General features: G+C 38.1%; 1 protein-coding gene across 1 annotated transcript in view; it reads left to right on the top strand.

The window, feature by feature from the left end:
* The window catches only part of LOC103716598 (NPC intracellular cholesterol transporter 1-like), a 244,943-nt gene that overhangs the window by 154,274 nt on the left and 72,771 nt on the right, over positions 1 to 17,898 (top strand). The window contains exons 20-27 of the mRNA XM_039118113.1: positions 206 to 301; positions 381 to 488; positions 3,589 to 3,702; positions 3,832 to 3,915; positions 7,858 to 7,986; positions 14,930 to 15,128; positions 15,212 to 15,352; positions 15,496 to 15,539. Coding sequence (XP_038974041.1) covers positions 206 to 301; positions 381 to 488; positions 3,589 to 3,702; positions 3,832 to 3,915; positions 7,858 to 7,986; positions 14,930 to 15,128; positions 15,212 to 15,352; positions 15,496 to 15,539 — 915 coding nt within the window. The remainder of the gene's footprint in view (positions 1 to 205; positions 302 to 380; positions 489 to 3,588; positions 3,703 to 3,831; positions 3,916 to 7,857; positions 7,987 to 14,929; positions 15,129 to 15,211; positions 15,353 to 15,495; positions 15,540 to 17,898) is intronic.

The raw sequence follows: 17,898 nt of genomic DNA, 5'->3' as shown, positions 1-17,898 counted from the left end.
GCGTCTGCTAATTATTCCAAGAGACTATAAAACACAAAAATATTTTGCTTCCAGTTATTGCTTTTCTCTGGATAAATTTTAATTCTTAATTAATCTTATGGTAGACATTATTGACTTAACTATTGTATTGACAATTGTGTTTACCGGCTAATGAATTCCATTGGTTGATTGCAAACGCCCTGCACCATTTGCAAATGGCCATCAGCATTACACTTCTGCAGAAACATGTCTAAGTGCATTTCAGGCTCCTCTGGATCCAGCGACAGCATTAGGGGGATTTTCTGGTAGTAAATACTCTGAGGTATTCTCTTGGCTTTTTTAACATGTAAGTTTTCTTCTATACAAACTGTACTACTTCTTAGTACTGGTTCTGTTGGCAGGCTTCTGCTTTTGTGGTGACATATCCAGTGAACAATGAAATTGACAAAACTGGCATGGAGAATGGAAAGGCTGTGGCTTGGGAAAAGGCTTTCATTCGTTTAGTAAAGGTTCATGCTCTTCCTCCTTCCTATGTATGATGCCACATGTAATGTCATTAGTGCTACAATACTGTTGTATAAAGATGCTTTCAATGCCTTAAACTAGTATTTTTGCTGGTGACCATAACGAGCTGTATTGATTAACTTTTTACCATGTTTATCGAGCATTCCATTCAGTTGTACTATTTATTTATACACAAAACCAGGGGCTTGAAACTTGCCAAATTGAGAGAAAGCAGGCAACTCATGATTATATTAACCATCCATCATGCTTATCATTAAAATGTCAAAATTAATTTAAAAAAGTTGTCCCCGTAATCTCCAGAAGTATGTTGGAAGTATCCTTGGTGTATGCGAGAAGTTTTATGATCTTTTCTGTTAATTCTTTTGAAACTTAAAACTTGAATTATGTATCTGACATGTATCCTGGCCATGTCCAACAAATACTGGTAGTTGATACGTGTTGGATATATCCAAATATGCACTTTGAAATTTGAAGCAACATGGTATATATATCTTGGAATTCGTTATTAGTAAAAGTTGCAGCATGTTCACTTTGTTGTAGAGTGCGGAGAGGGGAAGAAAGGAGCAGATATCTTAATAGAGATTATGATGTTAGTATGCATATGTCATTCTTCTTCTATTAATCCTGTGTCTTTTTATGCTCATGTGCTTGCTTGAGACCAAATACACTTACATGATATAATGAACTACAGTATCCTATGACATGGGGTTGCCTGAACATCTACATTGTTTGTGACCATAGGATGATCCAACTACAGTGCTCCCTCGAATAATAGTCTTTCTAGCTTTATTGTTCTTACTTTTTTTGCTTTTGATGCTCAATCACATCCTTGGATGCTTTCTTTGTTTGATAATTTGAGTCTATGATAGCGTAGACTTAATGATTGCTTTATGAATCATCCTAAAGTTTAAATGTTGTTTTACTTAATCCTTACTGCCACTATTTATCCACCTTGCTCTAATTCTCTTAACATATGTTTTCATGTGTCTCCCTTCTCTTTGACATAATGTATCTAATATCGTGAGAAGTGTCATCTTAATTGATCTTTTAGTCATCACCTAAAAAGAAGAGGGAACTAATAGAACTAACGAATAGTTAGAACTTAATTATTAGTAAGGCTTGGCCATAACTTCTGCCCGATATTGATTAGTTGCCACATGTCATTGTATATAAGTGGACAGAATTTGGTGCCATGGTGTGCACTCACTAATGTTTGTGTTGTTGCAAGAATAATCATATTGAATGGGCAAGCATATTAACTAGGGTTGAAACCAAATCGGATACGGATTGGATACTAGTATATCCATATCCATATTTTATTTATTTGATGAATATAGATACGGTTGTGGATATTAGTCGGATGTAAAAATTCATATCCATGTTTGTTTTGAATGGATATGGATATGAATTGGATGCTAGAAGTATATATATAAATATGGATATAAGTCGAATTATTAAACATTATGACCATATAATCAAAGATATTACTAAGTGGATGGTAAGTCAAGGTAATAGCATGTTAATATGGCTATATATTTTGCTTAAAATTTTCTGAGCGATATATAAAATTAAATAGGGTTCCACATAGAATCAGATACTTGGATATGAATCGAGTGGTTTTCTATCCATATTCATATTCTTTTTTTCTTTGACAGATATGGATATGGATATGGATATTAGTTGGATGCTCTAATTTTTAACCATATCTGGATAGACTTAGATACGAAAATGGATTTGGAAGAATATTATACGGTCCATTATCACCCCTAATATTAACTAAGATAGTTTGGAACTTTGGATGAATCGTCACATGCATGGACAACATTTTTCCCAAGGATCATAGTTGTGGTATTGAACTGCATGTTGCTATGAGACTGGGTATGGTACCGATATCACACCTTATTGTATCTTATGGTGCCCCATAAAGTATTGTTCTTTTCAAGGTTTTAAGTTTCCTTTATTTAGTTTTGAGTGGAAAATGCCCCGAGCATGATGCTAATTTTTGTAATCTAACACCTCCTTTATTTTTCTATTAATTTCATAGAAAAATATAAATTTTTAGTAAAAATAAAATAAATATCAAAACATAAGAAAAGTTATACCATTGTATCGATCTGACTTTATGTGGTGGTGATTATTTTATGCCTTGAAGGGAGCTAGTTTAGGACCTATAACGAGCTATGTTATACTTGTACCCATTTGGAACACTATAAAACAAGGTCTAATGAATCGGTATTGGGACTTATACTAGCAGGCGACCAGTTTGGCGCGGTGTGAGCTTTGTACCGTGCCATTCTAGTGCAATACCAAATCAAGGAGAGGGAGAGGGAGGAGAGCGAGGAAGGGAGAGGGAGAGGGAGGAAGGAAGGGAGGAAGGGGGAGAGAGGGGGGAGGCTTACTACGTTACTAGTGACAAATTTCTCTTATTTTGGTTGGTCAAAAGCACGGATGTCATACATGACACTGAATCCACTTAGATCAGCCAAGATTCGACGGGATGGGTCTAATGGGGGCCCATTGGGGGTTTGGGGACCATGGAAGAGGGCCAATGTTCATCGGCGGAGGGCCAGAATCTAGGGAGGAGGGTTGCTGTGGATGCAGGGAGAGAGGAGGGAGGGGGAGAGAGAGGGAGCTTATCGATGATGACTAGCATAAAAAAAGGGGGGCATGAACGGCTTCTGGCAGCCAAGCGAATGAGAGAGCTCTCGAAGGCTCTCTAACCATCAAATGGAGTGAGGGGGAGATTTTGTGACCAAACCGAGATGTGATGCTGAACCATTTTGACTTACTGAATTGAACTGCCCGATTCGGGTTGGTCTGGCGATCATTGCTTGAGGACAATGCCAAAAGCTATAGATCTTATGCAATAAAACAACTTAATAAAATGTTATTGCTTGATATATGGATACTGGCCAAGTCTCATTTTTTTCTGTGCACTAGAGACCTGGTAACATGCTGGAACTTCTGGATACTTTTAAATTAATGGCATTATTTCTGCACCTGTTTGCATCCAAATTATTATCCTTTTCCTGGTATCTTCTTTCTATTATGTTATCGTCCTCAAATGATGTCCATACATGGCAGGAAGAGCTAGGGCTGATGGTTCAGCTGCAAAATCTTACTCTTTCTTTTTCATCAGAAAGTTCTATCCAGGAAGAACTGAAAAGAGAAAGTACTGCTGATGCAATAACTATAGCGGTCTGTATTGCCTGTGCAATGCCAAATTGATTTTTCCCTTTGCTGGAAAGTGATGGAAACTTTATATTCTGCAGACCATTAGAAAATTGAAGATTATTAACTTATTTGTCTCTTCTGAATTTGAATCAGGTAAGCTACCTTGTGATGTTTGCTTACATATCTTTCATGCTGGGTGATAGTCCTCGTATGTCTTCCTTTCTTATTTCGTCTAAGGTATGACAACTTGTTAATTTCTTTTCTTATTTATTTCTCTATAACCAATAAGGGTATGTTTTGAACTCTAGGTTACCCTGAATTATTTGCATTAATCTTTGTATTTTGGTTTCAAGAATCTTTTCTATGGAATAGGTGCTATGTTGGGTAGCTAGACATGGTGAAGATATGCTAGTTCAAGTGAAGTTAAATGCCAGTTGTCTTGGTTAAAGGTTTAGGCGATGGGTTTGCACTAGAAACTTTTGAGATTCAGGTTTTCTTTCACACAGAGCACATGAGCTAAGCTCAGATGGAGGATCATAACTAGATGTTGACCAACTAGAGATGGCAATCATCATATGAATGGTTTTACGCTTTGGCCTCTCTTTTCCATTTGTTCGTCTTGTTCTTTTAGCTGCTGTTCTAAGTTCTAACCTTAATTTCCTTGTCATTCTTCATTTCATTTCTGTGGTTACTAGCAAATTAGCACATGCAATGCACAATGAAAAAATAAATATTAGCATATAAAGTTAATACAAATAGCTATTTGCCAAATATGTTGCTTGAACGTTGAAATATTAAGAACTGCATTTGTGAACATGGCAATATGCTTAAAATTTGTCTGAAAAATAACTTATGGCCGTATACGATATGATCAATGTATGAGGCCAATAACAAAATAATATAACGCAAATCATGGCGTCAAGGAGTACTTATTTATACTACTATGACCTTGTCTACGAATTGAGATGGGGTGATTCATTGGCAGCTATGATTTTGTCAATCATTTATCTATTAATTAGATATTTAATTATAATAACAATGCTGAATTGTAGTATGCGTATGCTATTGATGACTCATTAGATGTAAAGATTATTAGATGAACAGTTTAAATTTATTGACGATGGTGATGTTGCCTCATCAGCTTGTCATTTTAGCAAATTAAAAGAAAATAAAATTTGCAATGTTTGCAAGTAGATGCTCTTTTCTTTTCACGATTCAATGTCTCCTTTGGGATTCAGTATTTCCTTTCCTTCTTGAATTCCAAAGTAACTTATAGGAATTTTGGGAAAAGAAGCAACATAAGAAAGAGAAGGTATTTCCTTCTCCTGTTCACGTGAAACTTGGGGTCACCTTCTACATCTAGATCTCTTTAGAGTGTTAGCAAGGCTCTTGACAAAACGTTATAACGCCTATTATGAAGCACGTACTTCCCCAAGAATTAAAGATTATGTTGGTTGTCACTTAAATGTAATCTGTTTTTGGATGAGGATCACAGTAACAATAGTTTCTTTGATTTTTCTTCTTTGTTGAACTTTCCAATTAAGTCACGAACCAATATCTATTTTGGTGGGCCCCACCAACTATCCTGGAAAGGCAATGGTCAAGGTCTGGAGAGGATCTGAGCTTAGAGAAAAGTGGGTTGGAATATAATTGTTTAGGATATAAATTGGTAGTTAAATTTATATGTTGTATCTTTTTCTATATCAACCAATCTTCCATCAACCCAGATATCTTAAATCTCCAATGCTTGCTAGTACAAAATTATTACTATGGGATGCTGTATCACTGATCCAAGGTGCAATAGTAGATGGTGTTTGTCTAGGGAAGAGGAGCCTCGAATTGTGATTCAGATTGATTGGGAGAAGCTGAAACTGATGAGGTGGTAATGCTAACTGTAAAAACTACTAGATAAATAGGTTCAAGGCTGGTACCTTATCGGTTTGGTATAGTCGGTGCGGTATGATGCGATACGCACCCTGTATTGAAATAGCTCTCTAACAATTTTTCTCAATTTTTATCTCGGTATATTTTGTTATGGGTTGGTATGGGTCGGTACGCACCTTGGTACATATTAGTATAGGGTGGTATGGCTCGGTACGGGGCTTGTACCAACTCAAAGTTGAGTTTTGTATAGGTTTTCTTCCGGTACAATACAATTTGCCCCGTACCAAGCGGGCGGTATGGAAAACCATGGTTCAAGGTGTGAATGGTACCCAAAGCACTTGATTGGCAGGAATGAAAATTGGGTTGTTAATAAATTTAAGTTGTTGAATTATAGAACACTAAGTAGTAGACATTAACAAGCTTGAAGGAAGCTTGCTATATAGGTTACCGTGAGTCGCTAGACAGGACAAGAAGGCATTTGAGTCTCAAATTATATTGCATCTAGATGACAAGACACCTGTTGTCGGCAAGCATATATGGGAAGTTTGCTAGTTCTTTTTATTGTGACATATTCTGTTTTACAGCGTGCTAAGCTGATATAGAATTAACTATAAACTAGGCATGTGCGGCATCATTGGTCCCGCAGTTGAGTTCTAACCTGGAGACTAACAAAATACTTGCTATATATTTGGTGTCATGAAAGAAAAGGATCTAGAAAATGAAATGTTGGGCTCTCAAACAGGAAAAAATGATCCCAATGTCCCCTTTTGGCTCGCTGGGGACATTGGGATACAAAAAATGAAATGGTGTATTAGTGGACAGGATGAGGAAACTGTCTAAATGATCCAGCAAAAAATTCTAGAAGTAGAGAAAATAATCAATGTTGGACTCTCAAAAAGGATTAAGCTTAATCGGGGCTTTAAATGAGGAGGTTAGAATTACAAATAATATAAAGTAAAATGTACTTTTGAAGAACTGTATCTAGCATATTATCAAGCCATAATAAGATTTGAGGAAATGAATATGAGTTAAGGATCAAGGATGCTTATATAAATTGAAGGGACAAAAGGTGGAAATATGATACAGATCAAACCTTGTTTTATTAGAATCTATTAAAAAATAGGATAACTGGCTCTCATAGCGCATATTATGGTTATATGGGACAGTGAAGAGCTCATAGACTACTGAACAGTGATGGCGAGGGTTTATATGATGCTTCTCAAAGTGGTTGGTAGTGGAATTGTGGATGGAGAAGAGAGAATTAATGAAAAAACCAAGGCATTTGTGGATCGAGAAGAGAGAATCAATGAAAAAATTAAGGCATTGCCTATTAGCTGCGTAACATGCTCTTTTAGAATTTGGAATCCAGCCTATTTATCTTATTAACATTGAAATGTTTGGAGCACTATTTAATTGCAACGATCAATGCTAGTTACCTGCTTCCCTAAATATTACATATCTTTCCATGTTTGTATGTTCCATGTAGAGAGGCTTGGTAGGTTGGCAACAAGAACATAAGTACGAATGCATGCTAACCTAGACTAGTTGATACACACTGTGACAGCTACTTAGGGGCTTGATATGATAATGGAAAATCAGGTGACTTACTATGTCAATCTGTGCCAGTTCACTATGAGCTCATGTTGAATTTTACAAGTTTATCCTATGGAGTACATCATGCCATCATGGTACAGATGGGTAGTGATCCCTGTTGTTTAAGCTTGGCTCCTTGTAGAAACTAGTGGTGAACTGGGCTGGCACTTACACTCTTCTACTCCTCACTGGGATACTCCACACATATTTATGTTGGCATAATGTGGTATGGCTCTTCTGATGTGCTGGTTCTTGATTACTATGGTACAATATGCAACACTTGATTGTATGTTGGTGACAAGCTGGCTTCCTTTTATACATGAGTATTATAATCTTATCATTTGTTACATCTCTGTATGCTCTACTAGTTCGTAACTGCTGGATCAATGCATTATCTGGTTTTGTATGGGAAATTCAATTATTGCATGAAGCAAACTTGCATTACTGTCTTCATCCAAACTAGCTTAAATGTTATTTCATGAAGCAAACTTGCATTACTGATGCAGCATCTTCATCTCAAGCTAGCTTAAATGTGTGTAAAGCCTGTCCCTAGAAATGGAAGCTGTCCATCATAATGTAATTTTGTCCTTTATGAACTTACACAATCTCTTGCTGTAATAAAGAGTTTTTACTTAATGTCTTGTCAGTATGTCCTTTAATTCTGTGTATTTTTTTTTGTCTAATTAGTATTGCATATTCCAGGTATTGCTTGGCCTGTCAGGAGTTGTTCTTGTTATGCTTTCTGTTCTTGGATCAATTGGATTCTTTAGTGCCATTGGAGTTAGGTCAACACTCATTATAATGGAAGTGATTCCCTTTCTTGTTTTAGCTGTAAGTTTGTTACCTTTCTGTGATATTTCAATTCAGTCTCTTTCCCATCATAACATTTCCATGAGAGAGTATTATTCAGAGAAATTGGACTTATTCTGACTATTTTGTAAGGTCCCTGATGCATAGTAAGTTAGCAACTGCTGATTATTGATATTGAATACAAATAGGTCAAACCAAGGTTCGCTGCAAGGTTCATTGTCTCGGTACTGGACCCTGTACCGGTGCCACACTAGCACAGTATCGGTATGGTATGGTATAGATTTTTTTTGGCATACTGAGTATCGCTACGCCACCATTACCGGGTACCGGCATCAAACTGGTATGGTACGGTACGCTCCGTATTGTTCCGTTCGGGTCGGTATGGCATACCATGGTTCATCGTCTCGGTATCGGACCCTGTATTGGTGTCACACTAGCACAGTGTCAGTATAGTACGGTATGGAGTTTTTTTAGAATACCGAGTGTCGGTACACCAACAATACTCGGTACACCATCAGTACTCGGTACACCACCCGTATCAGGTATCGGTTCCAAACCGAGATAGTATAGTACGCCTCATACCGTCCGGTTCAGGCTGGTACAACATACCATGGATCAAAGTCATCAAACCTTTGTAGCAGGTATTACTTGGATCTAGTGAGATATTCTCTACTTCTAAAATGGCCTTATTTATTTGGTCCTATCATAATCAAGTATGTTTTCGATTCCGTTTGTTATGCATTGAAACAATGGGACTTTTGTAGACTTTTGAATCTGGGTGGAAAATTAAATTTAATAGTGAAGCATTTTTAACAAACTGTATGATCAAAAACATAGCTAAAAAGGTTACAAAATTTTAATGTATTATTTCACATAAAACTATATCTTTAAAATAGTAACAGGCCACAGACTACTATATTGCCATTGTTGCTTCAATAATCGCTTGATCCAAAAGCAACTTCAAACGGGAAATCCCCTTTTTGAAAGGATCCACTATATACTTCACCAATCACTCAAATAATTATATGATAGATAAAGTGACATGCACAACTCATTAACCCAAACATGGTCATAAGAATTTAGGTGTCCAATGAAAACAATTGTCTTTTAAAATATTTTTTATCGATACAGGAAAATTGGATTTTTATTAACAAATGGGATACTGTGAAATGATTAGAGTACATTACTTGGAAAAGAGTTCAATCAATTCACATGGTATCACATAAAGTTTCTTTTGTATCCTTGAGGCCACTTGTCTGCATTGCTAAACCAAGTTACACTAGTTATACCAGGCCGTACCACTTGGTTTAGGCCAAACTGAGCCGACCTGGTCTCAAACCGGGTCGGTTCGCTATAGGAACGGTTCCGGCATCTACGAGGTCGGAACCTTAATAATATCGGTCGAAACTAGTATTTTTTAGCCGGTATCGGCCGGAACCAGATAGAACCTCCATCCAGTTCGACTCAAACTCGATGGGAACTTGTCGGTTCGCACCGAGTCGGGGGCTATTGCCACAGCGCCCGCTTATGGAACCGATTTTTTCTTTTCAAAAAATTCACAAATAACACTGATTTAGGCTATCAGAGGGAAGAGCTAAGGCTAAATAAGGTGTGCCTTTTTTTTTCCATCTTCTTTTTTTTTGTAGGGACCTTGAAAAAATAGCTCAAAAATTGCAAAATAAAAGTCATGCCAAATTTTTTGATTTGGGCTTGATTTTTTTATATGTTGTAGATCTATGGACTATGCATATGCTGACATAAATTTTTTTAATTGTTGGATTATATATATTTTTTAAAAAATATAAATATATTTTTAGATTAAAAGAAGATATTTTTTTTAAAATAAAAATAAAAAATGTAAAATCACAAAAGTATTTATGGGCATGCAAGCTACTATATATATAAATTTAGTGTCTATTAATTCATGTTTTGATGCGATCATGCAACAGCAGCCTAGGCCTAAATTTGAAAAAATTTGAGAAGTAACCTTTTATGCATGCTCGAGGTCCTAGAAAAATATATTTAGCATCCATTATTGGGTTCTACACTACTCTGAGCTGAAATTAATTTTTTGAAATATTATTATTTAAAAATTATTTTTAAATATAAAAAATAATTTAAAATATATAATTAATACCAAAATTATGAAAAATTATTAGTACGTATTATATAATTTAGAAGTAATTTCTGAGGTAGAAATCAAATTTTTTTGAATTTATGATATATAAATAGTTTTAAAACTAGAAATTATTAAAAATTTATAAATAAATAAATAAATAAGAAAAATTAGAGTTATTTATTAGATAAATCAATGTATTTTGAGATAAAAAGGGACCCAGAGCATACTTAATCGATCCGATGTAGGAATGGAGCCATTAAGGAAAAAAAACTCGGAGCGTGATTTTGACTAAGAGCGTGGGCGAATGCTCTCAGGACGGCACTAGTGGTAGTGCAATTGGTGCAACCAAAATTTCAAAGAGGGGTAACCCAGTTCAAGCAGCACTTAGTTGATGGTTACAGTGCTGGATCTATGTGTCGCAAATGCCCATAGGAGGTTTGGCAGTTGATGAAGAAGAACCTCGCTGATTTCAAAGATGCAAAGGAGAGGGCTGCTAAGAATAAGGCGGAGGTGGAACGTCGAGCGGCATAGCCACTTTTCTATTACTTCAGGGAGTCAGAGCAGGTGTCTACTCCATATGTTGAGGCACAGATCTAGGCTGCCATGCAGGTGAGCCTAGATGATCAGTGGCAGCAGGAGGTGTCCAGGCATGGGGCTCGATTTGGGCCCTCGTTCTGTGAGTTGAGCTCCGGTTTTACGAGCAGCAGGGCATATCTAGAGTTCACGAGGACTTCTTCAGTTAAGGAGGGCGTCAGTAGAGGCAGTGGCCGGATTGCATCTATATTGGGGGCTTTTGGTAGAAAAAAACATTCAGAGAGATTCCATCAGGAGCAGCAATCCATGAATTAGATCCGCATGCCTTCTCTAGTAGATATTCGAAGCAGTAGAGGGTTGATTCAATGCTGAAAAAGAATAAGAAAGATATGTGTCAAGCTATTGGATCTTGGTTCTACTTTAGCCATATCACAGTGAATGTGGCAGACAATATGTACTATAGGTCTGTCATTTCTGCCATAAAGTCTACCAGTCCTGGTGTAGATCCTCGAGGCCCGAAGGACATTTATGGTGAGCTTCTTGACAATAATAAAGAGCTAGAGAAATGGATTTTCTTCTACAAAACCAAGTGACCCACATATGGACTGACTGTGATGTGTGATGGTTGGACCGATCGTACCAGGCGGAGCATCAACTTTCGACATATTATGATACGAAGACTTTCTTCCACAAGTCGGTTGATGCTTTTGACTAGGTGCACGACTCCACGTACATCTTCAAACTTATGGAGGAGGTGATTGATCAGGTAGGAGAAGACAATGTCGTGCAGGTCGTCATTGATAATGGTTCACAATATAAGGCGTCGGGGGATCTTGAAGAAGCGGCAGCCATATATTTTATGGATCCCATTTGCTGCACATTGTATCAACCTCATGTTGATGGATATTGTGAAGATCCGTAGAATGCAACATACAGTGGAGACATCCCAAACCATCACCAGGTATATTTATAACCATATCTGGGTCCTTTCACTAATGAGGAGGTTTGCAGGAGAGATTTTGAGACTAGGAGTCACACGCTTTGCTACCAACTATGTTGCGCTTGATAGCCTTCTTGAGAAAAAGCAACATTGCGTCAGATGTTTGTCAATCCCAAGTGGCAGAAATGTAGATATTCCTGGAACGGCACTGAAGGGAGTAGGGTCGAAGACTTGGTGACGAGGTAGACATTTTAGCAGGGGGCCACTGCAATAGTAAAGGTTGTCAAACCATTATATGAAGTATTTCGGGCTGTGGATAGCGAGAGGTACCCTAGATGGGCTTTCTGTATCATGATGGAGAGGGCAAAGGCTCAAATCAACGAGGCAGATCTAGCCCATGCCCAGAAGTATATCGACATCATTGAGCGGTAGTGGGATTACTAAATGGGTAGGAACTTGCATCTAGTAGGTAAGTAAGAACATTGAAAATTAGACTGCTCCTGTACTTGTATAATTTTACTAAAACGTTCTTCTCTATGTGTAGTATACTACTTGAACCTTCGGTTCTAGTACAGCGCAGCTAGAATTGGTATAAATGAAGAACTTTTGGCAGCTCTGCGTAATGTTATTTACACGATGGGGTCTGATCTAGAAGTCGCAGCCCTAGGTCTAGAAGAGTTAATTTAACTTAAGTGGCATATGTAAGTTAACCGGTATCTTTTATTATTAACATAGTACAATATGGTTCTTTTTTACAGACCAAATTATTGAGAGAGGGCGGCAACAATTTTGGACATCGGGCAGCTGTCGTGAGTAAGACAATTATAAATCTAGGTATGTTACCCATTAAGAGGACATTCATCTAGCATTAGTTGGTTACTAATATGGTACTATCTTATAACTATTTTAAATCAATATTTTTTCATCTGAATGGTGGATTTATTATGGGTTGTCCACGAAAAATCTTAAGCAACTAGTTATTTGGATTCTCTTCTAGACGGTCTCCTCGAGTGGCTGTGAACGCAACTGGTCCACCTTCGCCCTCATCCATAGCTAGCAGAGGAACCGTTTGACACAGAAACGTCTCAACGACCTTGTATATGTCCACTACAATATGAGATTGAGGCTAAAGTGCATTCAGAAGAAAGTGGAGCTCAAATATGCAGATCTGATCCATAATGCTTTCGTTGATGATGACGATGATCCTATGATCGGATGGCTTATGGGGTAGCAAGAGGAGCCGGAGCTTGACAAGCCAGGATCGCCTCCTCGACTGGCTAGCTTCGTAGCCAACGAGGCTAGAGTTGTGCAGGGCAATGGGTTGAACGCATTATTCTACGGATTTCTATAGTTGATCAGTCGTAGATATAGGAGAGCCAATTACCACATAACTCCTTGTCTGAGACATCCTCTCAAAAAAATGATCGAGACATGCTCGGACGAGGCCACTATGCTATCCGATCGACTTGGTCAGGAGGGCGACATAGCCAGGCAGAGAGGGCACGAAGGGTAAGAAGGCAGTAGCCCAGCAGACCAAAAAGAAAATATAAAAGGCACCTGCAGCCCTAATGGAGAGTGTCGAGGAGTTCCGAAGTAACAACGATGGCAGTTCTGGTGGTCATGGATCTACTGGCCATGAAAAAAATGGAGGATAGGAGACTACTATTGATGAGACAATTGCAGGATGGTCTTCGATACACTGGTGAGTCCCAGTTTATGCATGCTGCACAGGATTGGAACCACAGCGGACAATCTAGTAGAGCCCGCGAGAATACGATTGCATATAAGAGATGGGCTCTTCAAGGTCATTCAGGAGGACACGATGCTACTGCAGATGACCTCACACGTGGAGTAGGATCTATAAACATATCAGATTTTACGTTTAGAAATGACTATTCAAAGGAAGCAATAAGCTTTAAAAACACAAAACAGATTTTCAATTTAGGATGCGGCAAGATTACTTATAATATGATGCAATAGAAATGAATAATTTTCCTGTGAAGACTTTCCTTCTCTCTCTCCTTTTCTCTTTGACAAGACCAAAGCACTCTTTCATTTTTCTCCTTTGTTTACCATTCTTAGCCTCTATTTGTAGCCTCTATTTTCCTTCTTTTACTTAGTAGATTGGTTGGATGGTTTAATTTCTATTGTGAGGACTTAAGCATGTGTTTAGTCTCACATTGATTATATACTAGGTATGCAACAACCCAGGATCTCACTCAAAAAGGCTAGCCAGAAGGTGTTATTTTAGCTTTTTGGCACTGTGTAAGTATGCAAGATCTATCTAATAAATAGCTGATGTGGGACCAAGCACACACCAACACGGGTCCATAGATACTCCTTGTTTAAGCCCTAGCATCCTTTCCAAGCCAAGGTTTAAATTCAGTCAAATCCAATTATACGATTGGCTCATGGTTAGTCGTAAAAGTGCGCATGTTGTAGTGTTCCTTAGTCTAGATAGGCCACGGGCTGGGCTAACATTGATATCATTTGTAACAACCTAAAATCTCACCCAAAAAGGCTAGTCATAACGTGTTATTTGGATTTCTTAGCCCTAAGTATCCAAGATCTCCCAGTGCATGTGGGACTAAATACATGCTTGCATGAGTCCTTACAAGGTAGATCTTGGGTACTTATACAAGTCTAGCTAGCTTTCTGGAAGAGATCCTGGTTCATTACAAATAGTATTAGAGCGTACCTAGCTCATAGCCCATGTGGATTGAGCGACACTGCAGCACTGACCTATTTGGAGCTAAGCACGGGCTAACCATGGTATTTGTGATTGGATTTGTATCCTTATTCCTTAGCTTGATGAGGATGCTGAGGCTTAAATGGGGGGACTGTGTGAGGACCAGTGCAGATTTGTATTTAGTCCCACATCATTTATATGTCATGGATTGCCGTATCGTCCCATACAGGCTTCGTACCGTCCTATACCGAGGTGTACCGTCTCATACCCGGATGTGATGAGGTGTACCTAGGTGTATATAGGTGTGTACCGACCTGTACTAAGGTGTATCGTGATAAAAAGTTAGAAAAATGATTAGAGATGTTTTGGTATGGGGCGCGTACTATGCCATATCGATCCAGTAAGGAACCAGTACATTATCCGAGACTAAGATTGTGAAGTCGTCCTTTTAATGTTTAGATAACATTTCAGGTCAAATAACTGGAGCTGAAATGAATAACATTTTTTTCTGTTAGTTCATTTTGCTGATCATTTATATAAAGAACAATATAGCTTTCCTTTTACTTCATTTCATTATGAAATTTTATTTCATGTGCAAGCATATCCACTTTACATTGCTTTCTTGTGCCTTTATTTCAACCTAGAATCACTGTGTGCTTTTGTCATATGTTATATATATCAGGTTGGAGTGGATAATATGTGTATCCTTGTGCATGCTGTCAAACGCCAACCACTAGAGTTGCCATTAGAAGGGAGGATAAGTAATGCGCTTGTGGAAGTTGGACCATCAATTACTCTTGCTAGTTTATCCGAAGTTGTAGCCTTTGCTGTTGGTAGTTTTATCCCCATGCCGGCATGCCGTGTGTTCTCCATGTTTGCTGGTTAGATCATTTTACTTAATCCTGCTTTCACTCTAAGAAATTTTGATGCTAGATTTTGATCACTTTGATCTACTTTTCTGCAGCATTAGCTGTTCTTTTGGATTTCCTTTTGCAAGTTACAGCATTCGTTGCATTGATAATCTTTGACGCTTTAAGAGCTGAAGATGATAGGGTTGATTGTGTTCCATGTATTAAACTTTCATCTAGCACTGACTCTAATAATGGTATGTTGTTAGTCCTCTTCTATTTCTCTATTAATTAGTAGTTGTTGATTGTCTTAGTTACTATAGATCATGAATGCCTTTTTCTTGGTAGTTTTGATTATTCACATTATTCCTCAATAAACATATGTTCTATTGAAATGTAGGTGATAGCCAACGAGAGCTTGGATTGCTAGCACACTATATGAAGGTAAGGTCTAACACTTTCCTTTTAAATTTGGTTGATAAGGTCTAACACTATATGAAGGTAAGGTCTATCACTCTAATTATTTCTATTAATAAAAAAAGTCCATAAATTTTTCTTTAATATTTAATTATTTATCATATTCTAAGAGACTAATAGTTTCTCCACTGAGAAAATAGTTTGTATGTTTTTTATTCTATTTATCTGGAAAGTTGTAGTATCATGAACAATCTTATATTAACATCAACTAGCTGTAATAGTTTGGTTTGCCACAATAATATGAATAAAAATTGTCCTTATAAGTGCACATGCTTATATTTTGCTTAAGTAATAGATCTTGCTTGTGAGGCCTTGTGGGTGTGTCTGTTTTGTCCTATATTAGGTGTGTGGTTGGGAGGTTTTGGATGCCAAGGATCCCCACAAGCCTTTTTGGGCGAGGTCCCGAGTCTTTATAAATGGTATCATAGCTGACCTAACCCATGGCCCATGTGGCTAAGGGACATTGCAGTGTAGGTCCTCTTCAGGCTAACCAGTTGTGGTGTTTGTGATTGGACCCTTCTCCTAGCAAGGATGCTAGGGCTTAAAAAGGGATGTGCATAAGGCTGCCATTGTGTGCATATTCCCATATCAAATGTGCATTGTAGAGATCTTGGGTACTTCAGCAAAGTCAAGGACCCTGATTAATAACCTTTTGGCTGCTTCTTACGTGAGGTCGTGGGTGTTTCATTACAGGTTCGGTTGATAAGTCTAAAGTTAGCATTGGTAATCGAAGTGCCTTTTATCATAGATTAAATTGTTTTTTGCGATTGTCCATGTATCTAAACTAGTTGACTTAGACCGAGCTCCTCTGTGGTGGCTGAGTCATGGGTTTCCATTTGACCATGTGTTAATGGCAAGTCAACCACTTTTTTTGCCCTTCTTCTTCCCATGTTAATGTGCTGGATCTTGAACTACCTAGTAAAAGGAGGAAGAGGCACAAATTTGCCTACGACCTCTCCATCACCTTAAGTCCTCGTTGTCTCTGGTCCATTCTTGTAAGATCCAGTGGCCTCGCCTTCACACTTGTGAGATTTAGCCTCCCTTGTTTGCTTGAGAATTGTCCTCCTATGCATCCATTCACACTGGATCCAATGCCAGGGCCTCCATCCCTGCAATATTCAGTACCCTTGCCTCTACCCCCTTGAAATCTACCATTCATACCTCTACCAATATGGATCTAGTGGATCCCATCTCCATTCCTATGGGATTTGACTACCTTTGTCTCTGTCCTCTCAATATTTTGCTTTAACATATCTGGGGAAAATTCAGTGGCCTGCCTTGAGGCGGCCCAATACATTTGGGGTCTAAGGCGAACTCACTAAGGGAGGCTTTTTTTTTAAATGATGAAAAAATTTTAGTAAGTACAAAATACTTTAAAAATTCATTTAAAAATAATTCATCTAGCTTTTTGAGATGCAAAATTACTAATCAAACTTTTGTACTAAGTTTTCAACGCAAAGTTTTCCTTTACCATCACGAAGAAATGAATATTTTCTTCAAACTATTTCTGAAAAAAAATCCCTAAAGAAACTATTTTTCCTGGAAAAGCAAACCTATTTTTGAAAAAAAAAGAATCATTAAATCCCTAACTTCTCCAAACTCCAGATAAGGAATAAACAAGAAGAAAAGTCGGACTAGTGACTCTAAATTGAAAGGTTCAGATAACTCCAATCAAATTTCTTAGTCTTTCCTTTTATTCACCTCTAAAAAACTTAAAACCCTAGGAACAGATACTCGTGAGTCCTCTTAGGACCCAAAAGCCAGCAAACCCTTCAAAATCTCTCTTTTATCCAACAAAATGGTAACTTTAGATTTTAGAAGGGGAGGAAAAAAAGACAAACCTACAAACTGCTCTGTTCTTACTAAAATTCCATAAAAAAAATTGACATATGATTTTACAAAACTAACAAAAAAGGAAAGAAAGAACATAATTATTAAAATTAAAAAGAGGCAAAGTTCTTCACCTTCTAAAATGAACTTCCTCGGCAAAGATCCCCCCATGAGGATCTGGCGGGACCACTTCTTGAGAGCCTTAAGGGAGAGGTGGCGGTGGCGCTTCCGGTACTCGCGGAGGTTGCTGGAGGTGCAGATCTCGGTGATGAAGTTGAGGGTGCTGTGTTCGAAGTCCATCCACACCCGGTACAACGCGATGATGTTCTCGTGCCGGAGCTCCTGGATGAGCCAGACCTTGGCGAAGAGCTGGTCCATCATCGCTCGATTCTCGTTGAAGCTCCGGAACCAAGGTCTGCTGTACTGGTACCGGTCGGCGTACCGGCACTGATCACGGACTGGTCCGTACCGGTCACGTACCGGTCCGTACCGGTCA

This window comes from Phoenix dactylifera, unplaced genomic scaffold (assembly GCF_009389715.1).
Source record: "Phoenix dactylifera cultivar Barhee BC4 unplaced genomic scaffold, palm_55x_up_171113_PBpolish2nd_filt_p 000309F, whole genome shotgun sequence".
In the NCBI taxonomy this organism is placed as follows: Eukaryota; Viridiplantae; Streptophyta; class Magnoliopsida; order Arecales; family Arecaceae; genus Phoenix; species Phoenix dactylifera.
Note: the sequence above shows the minus strand (reverse complement) of the source record. Positions and strands in the feature narration are given on the sequence as shown.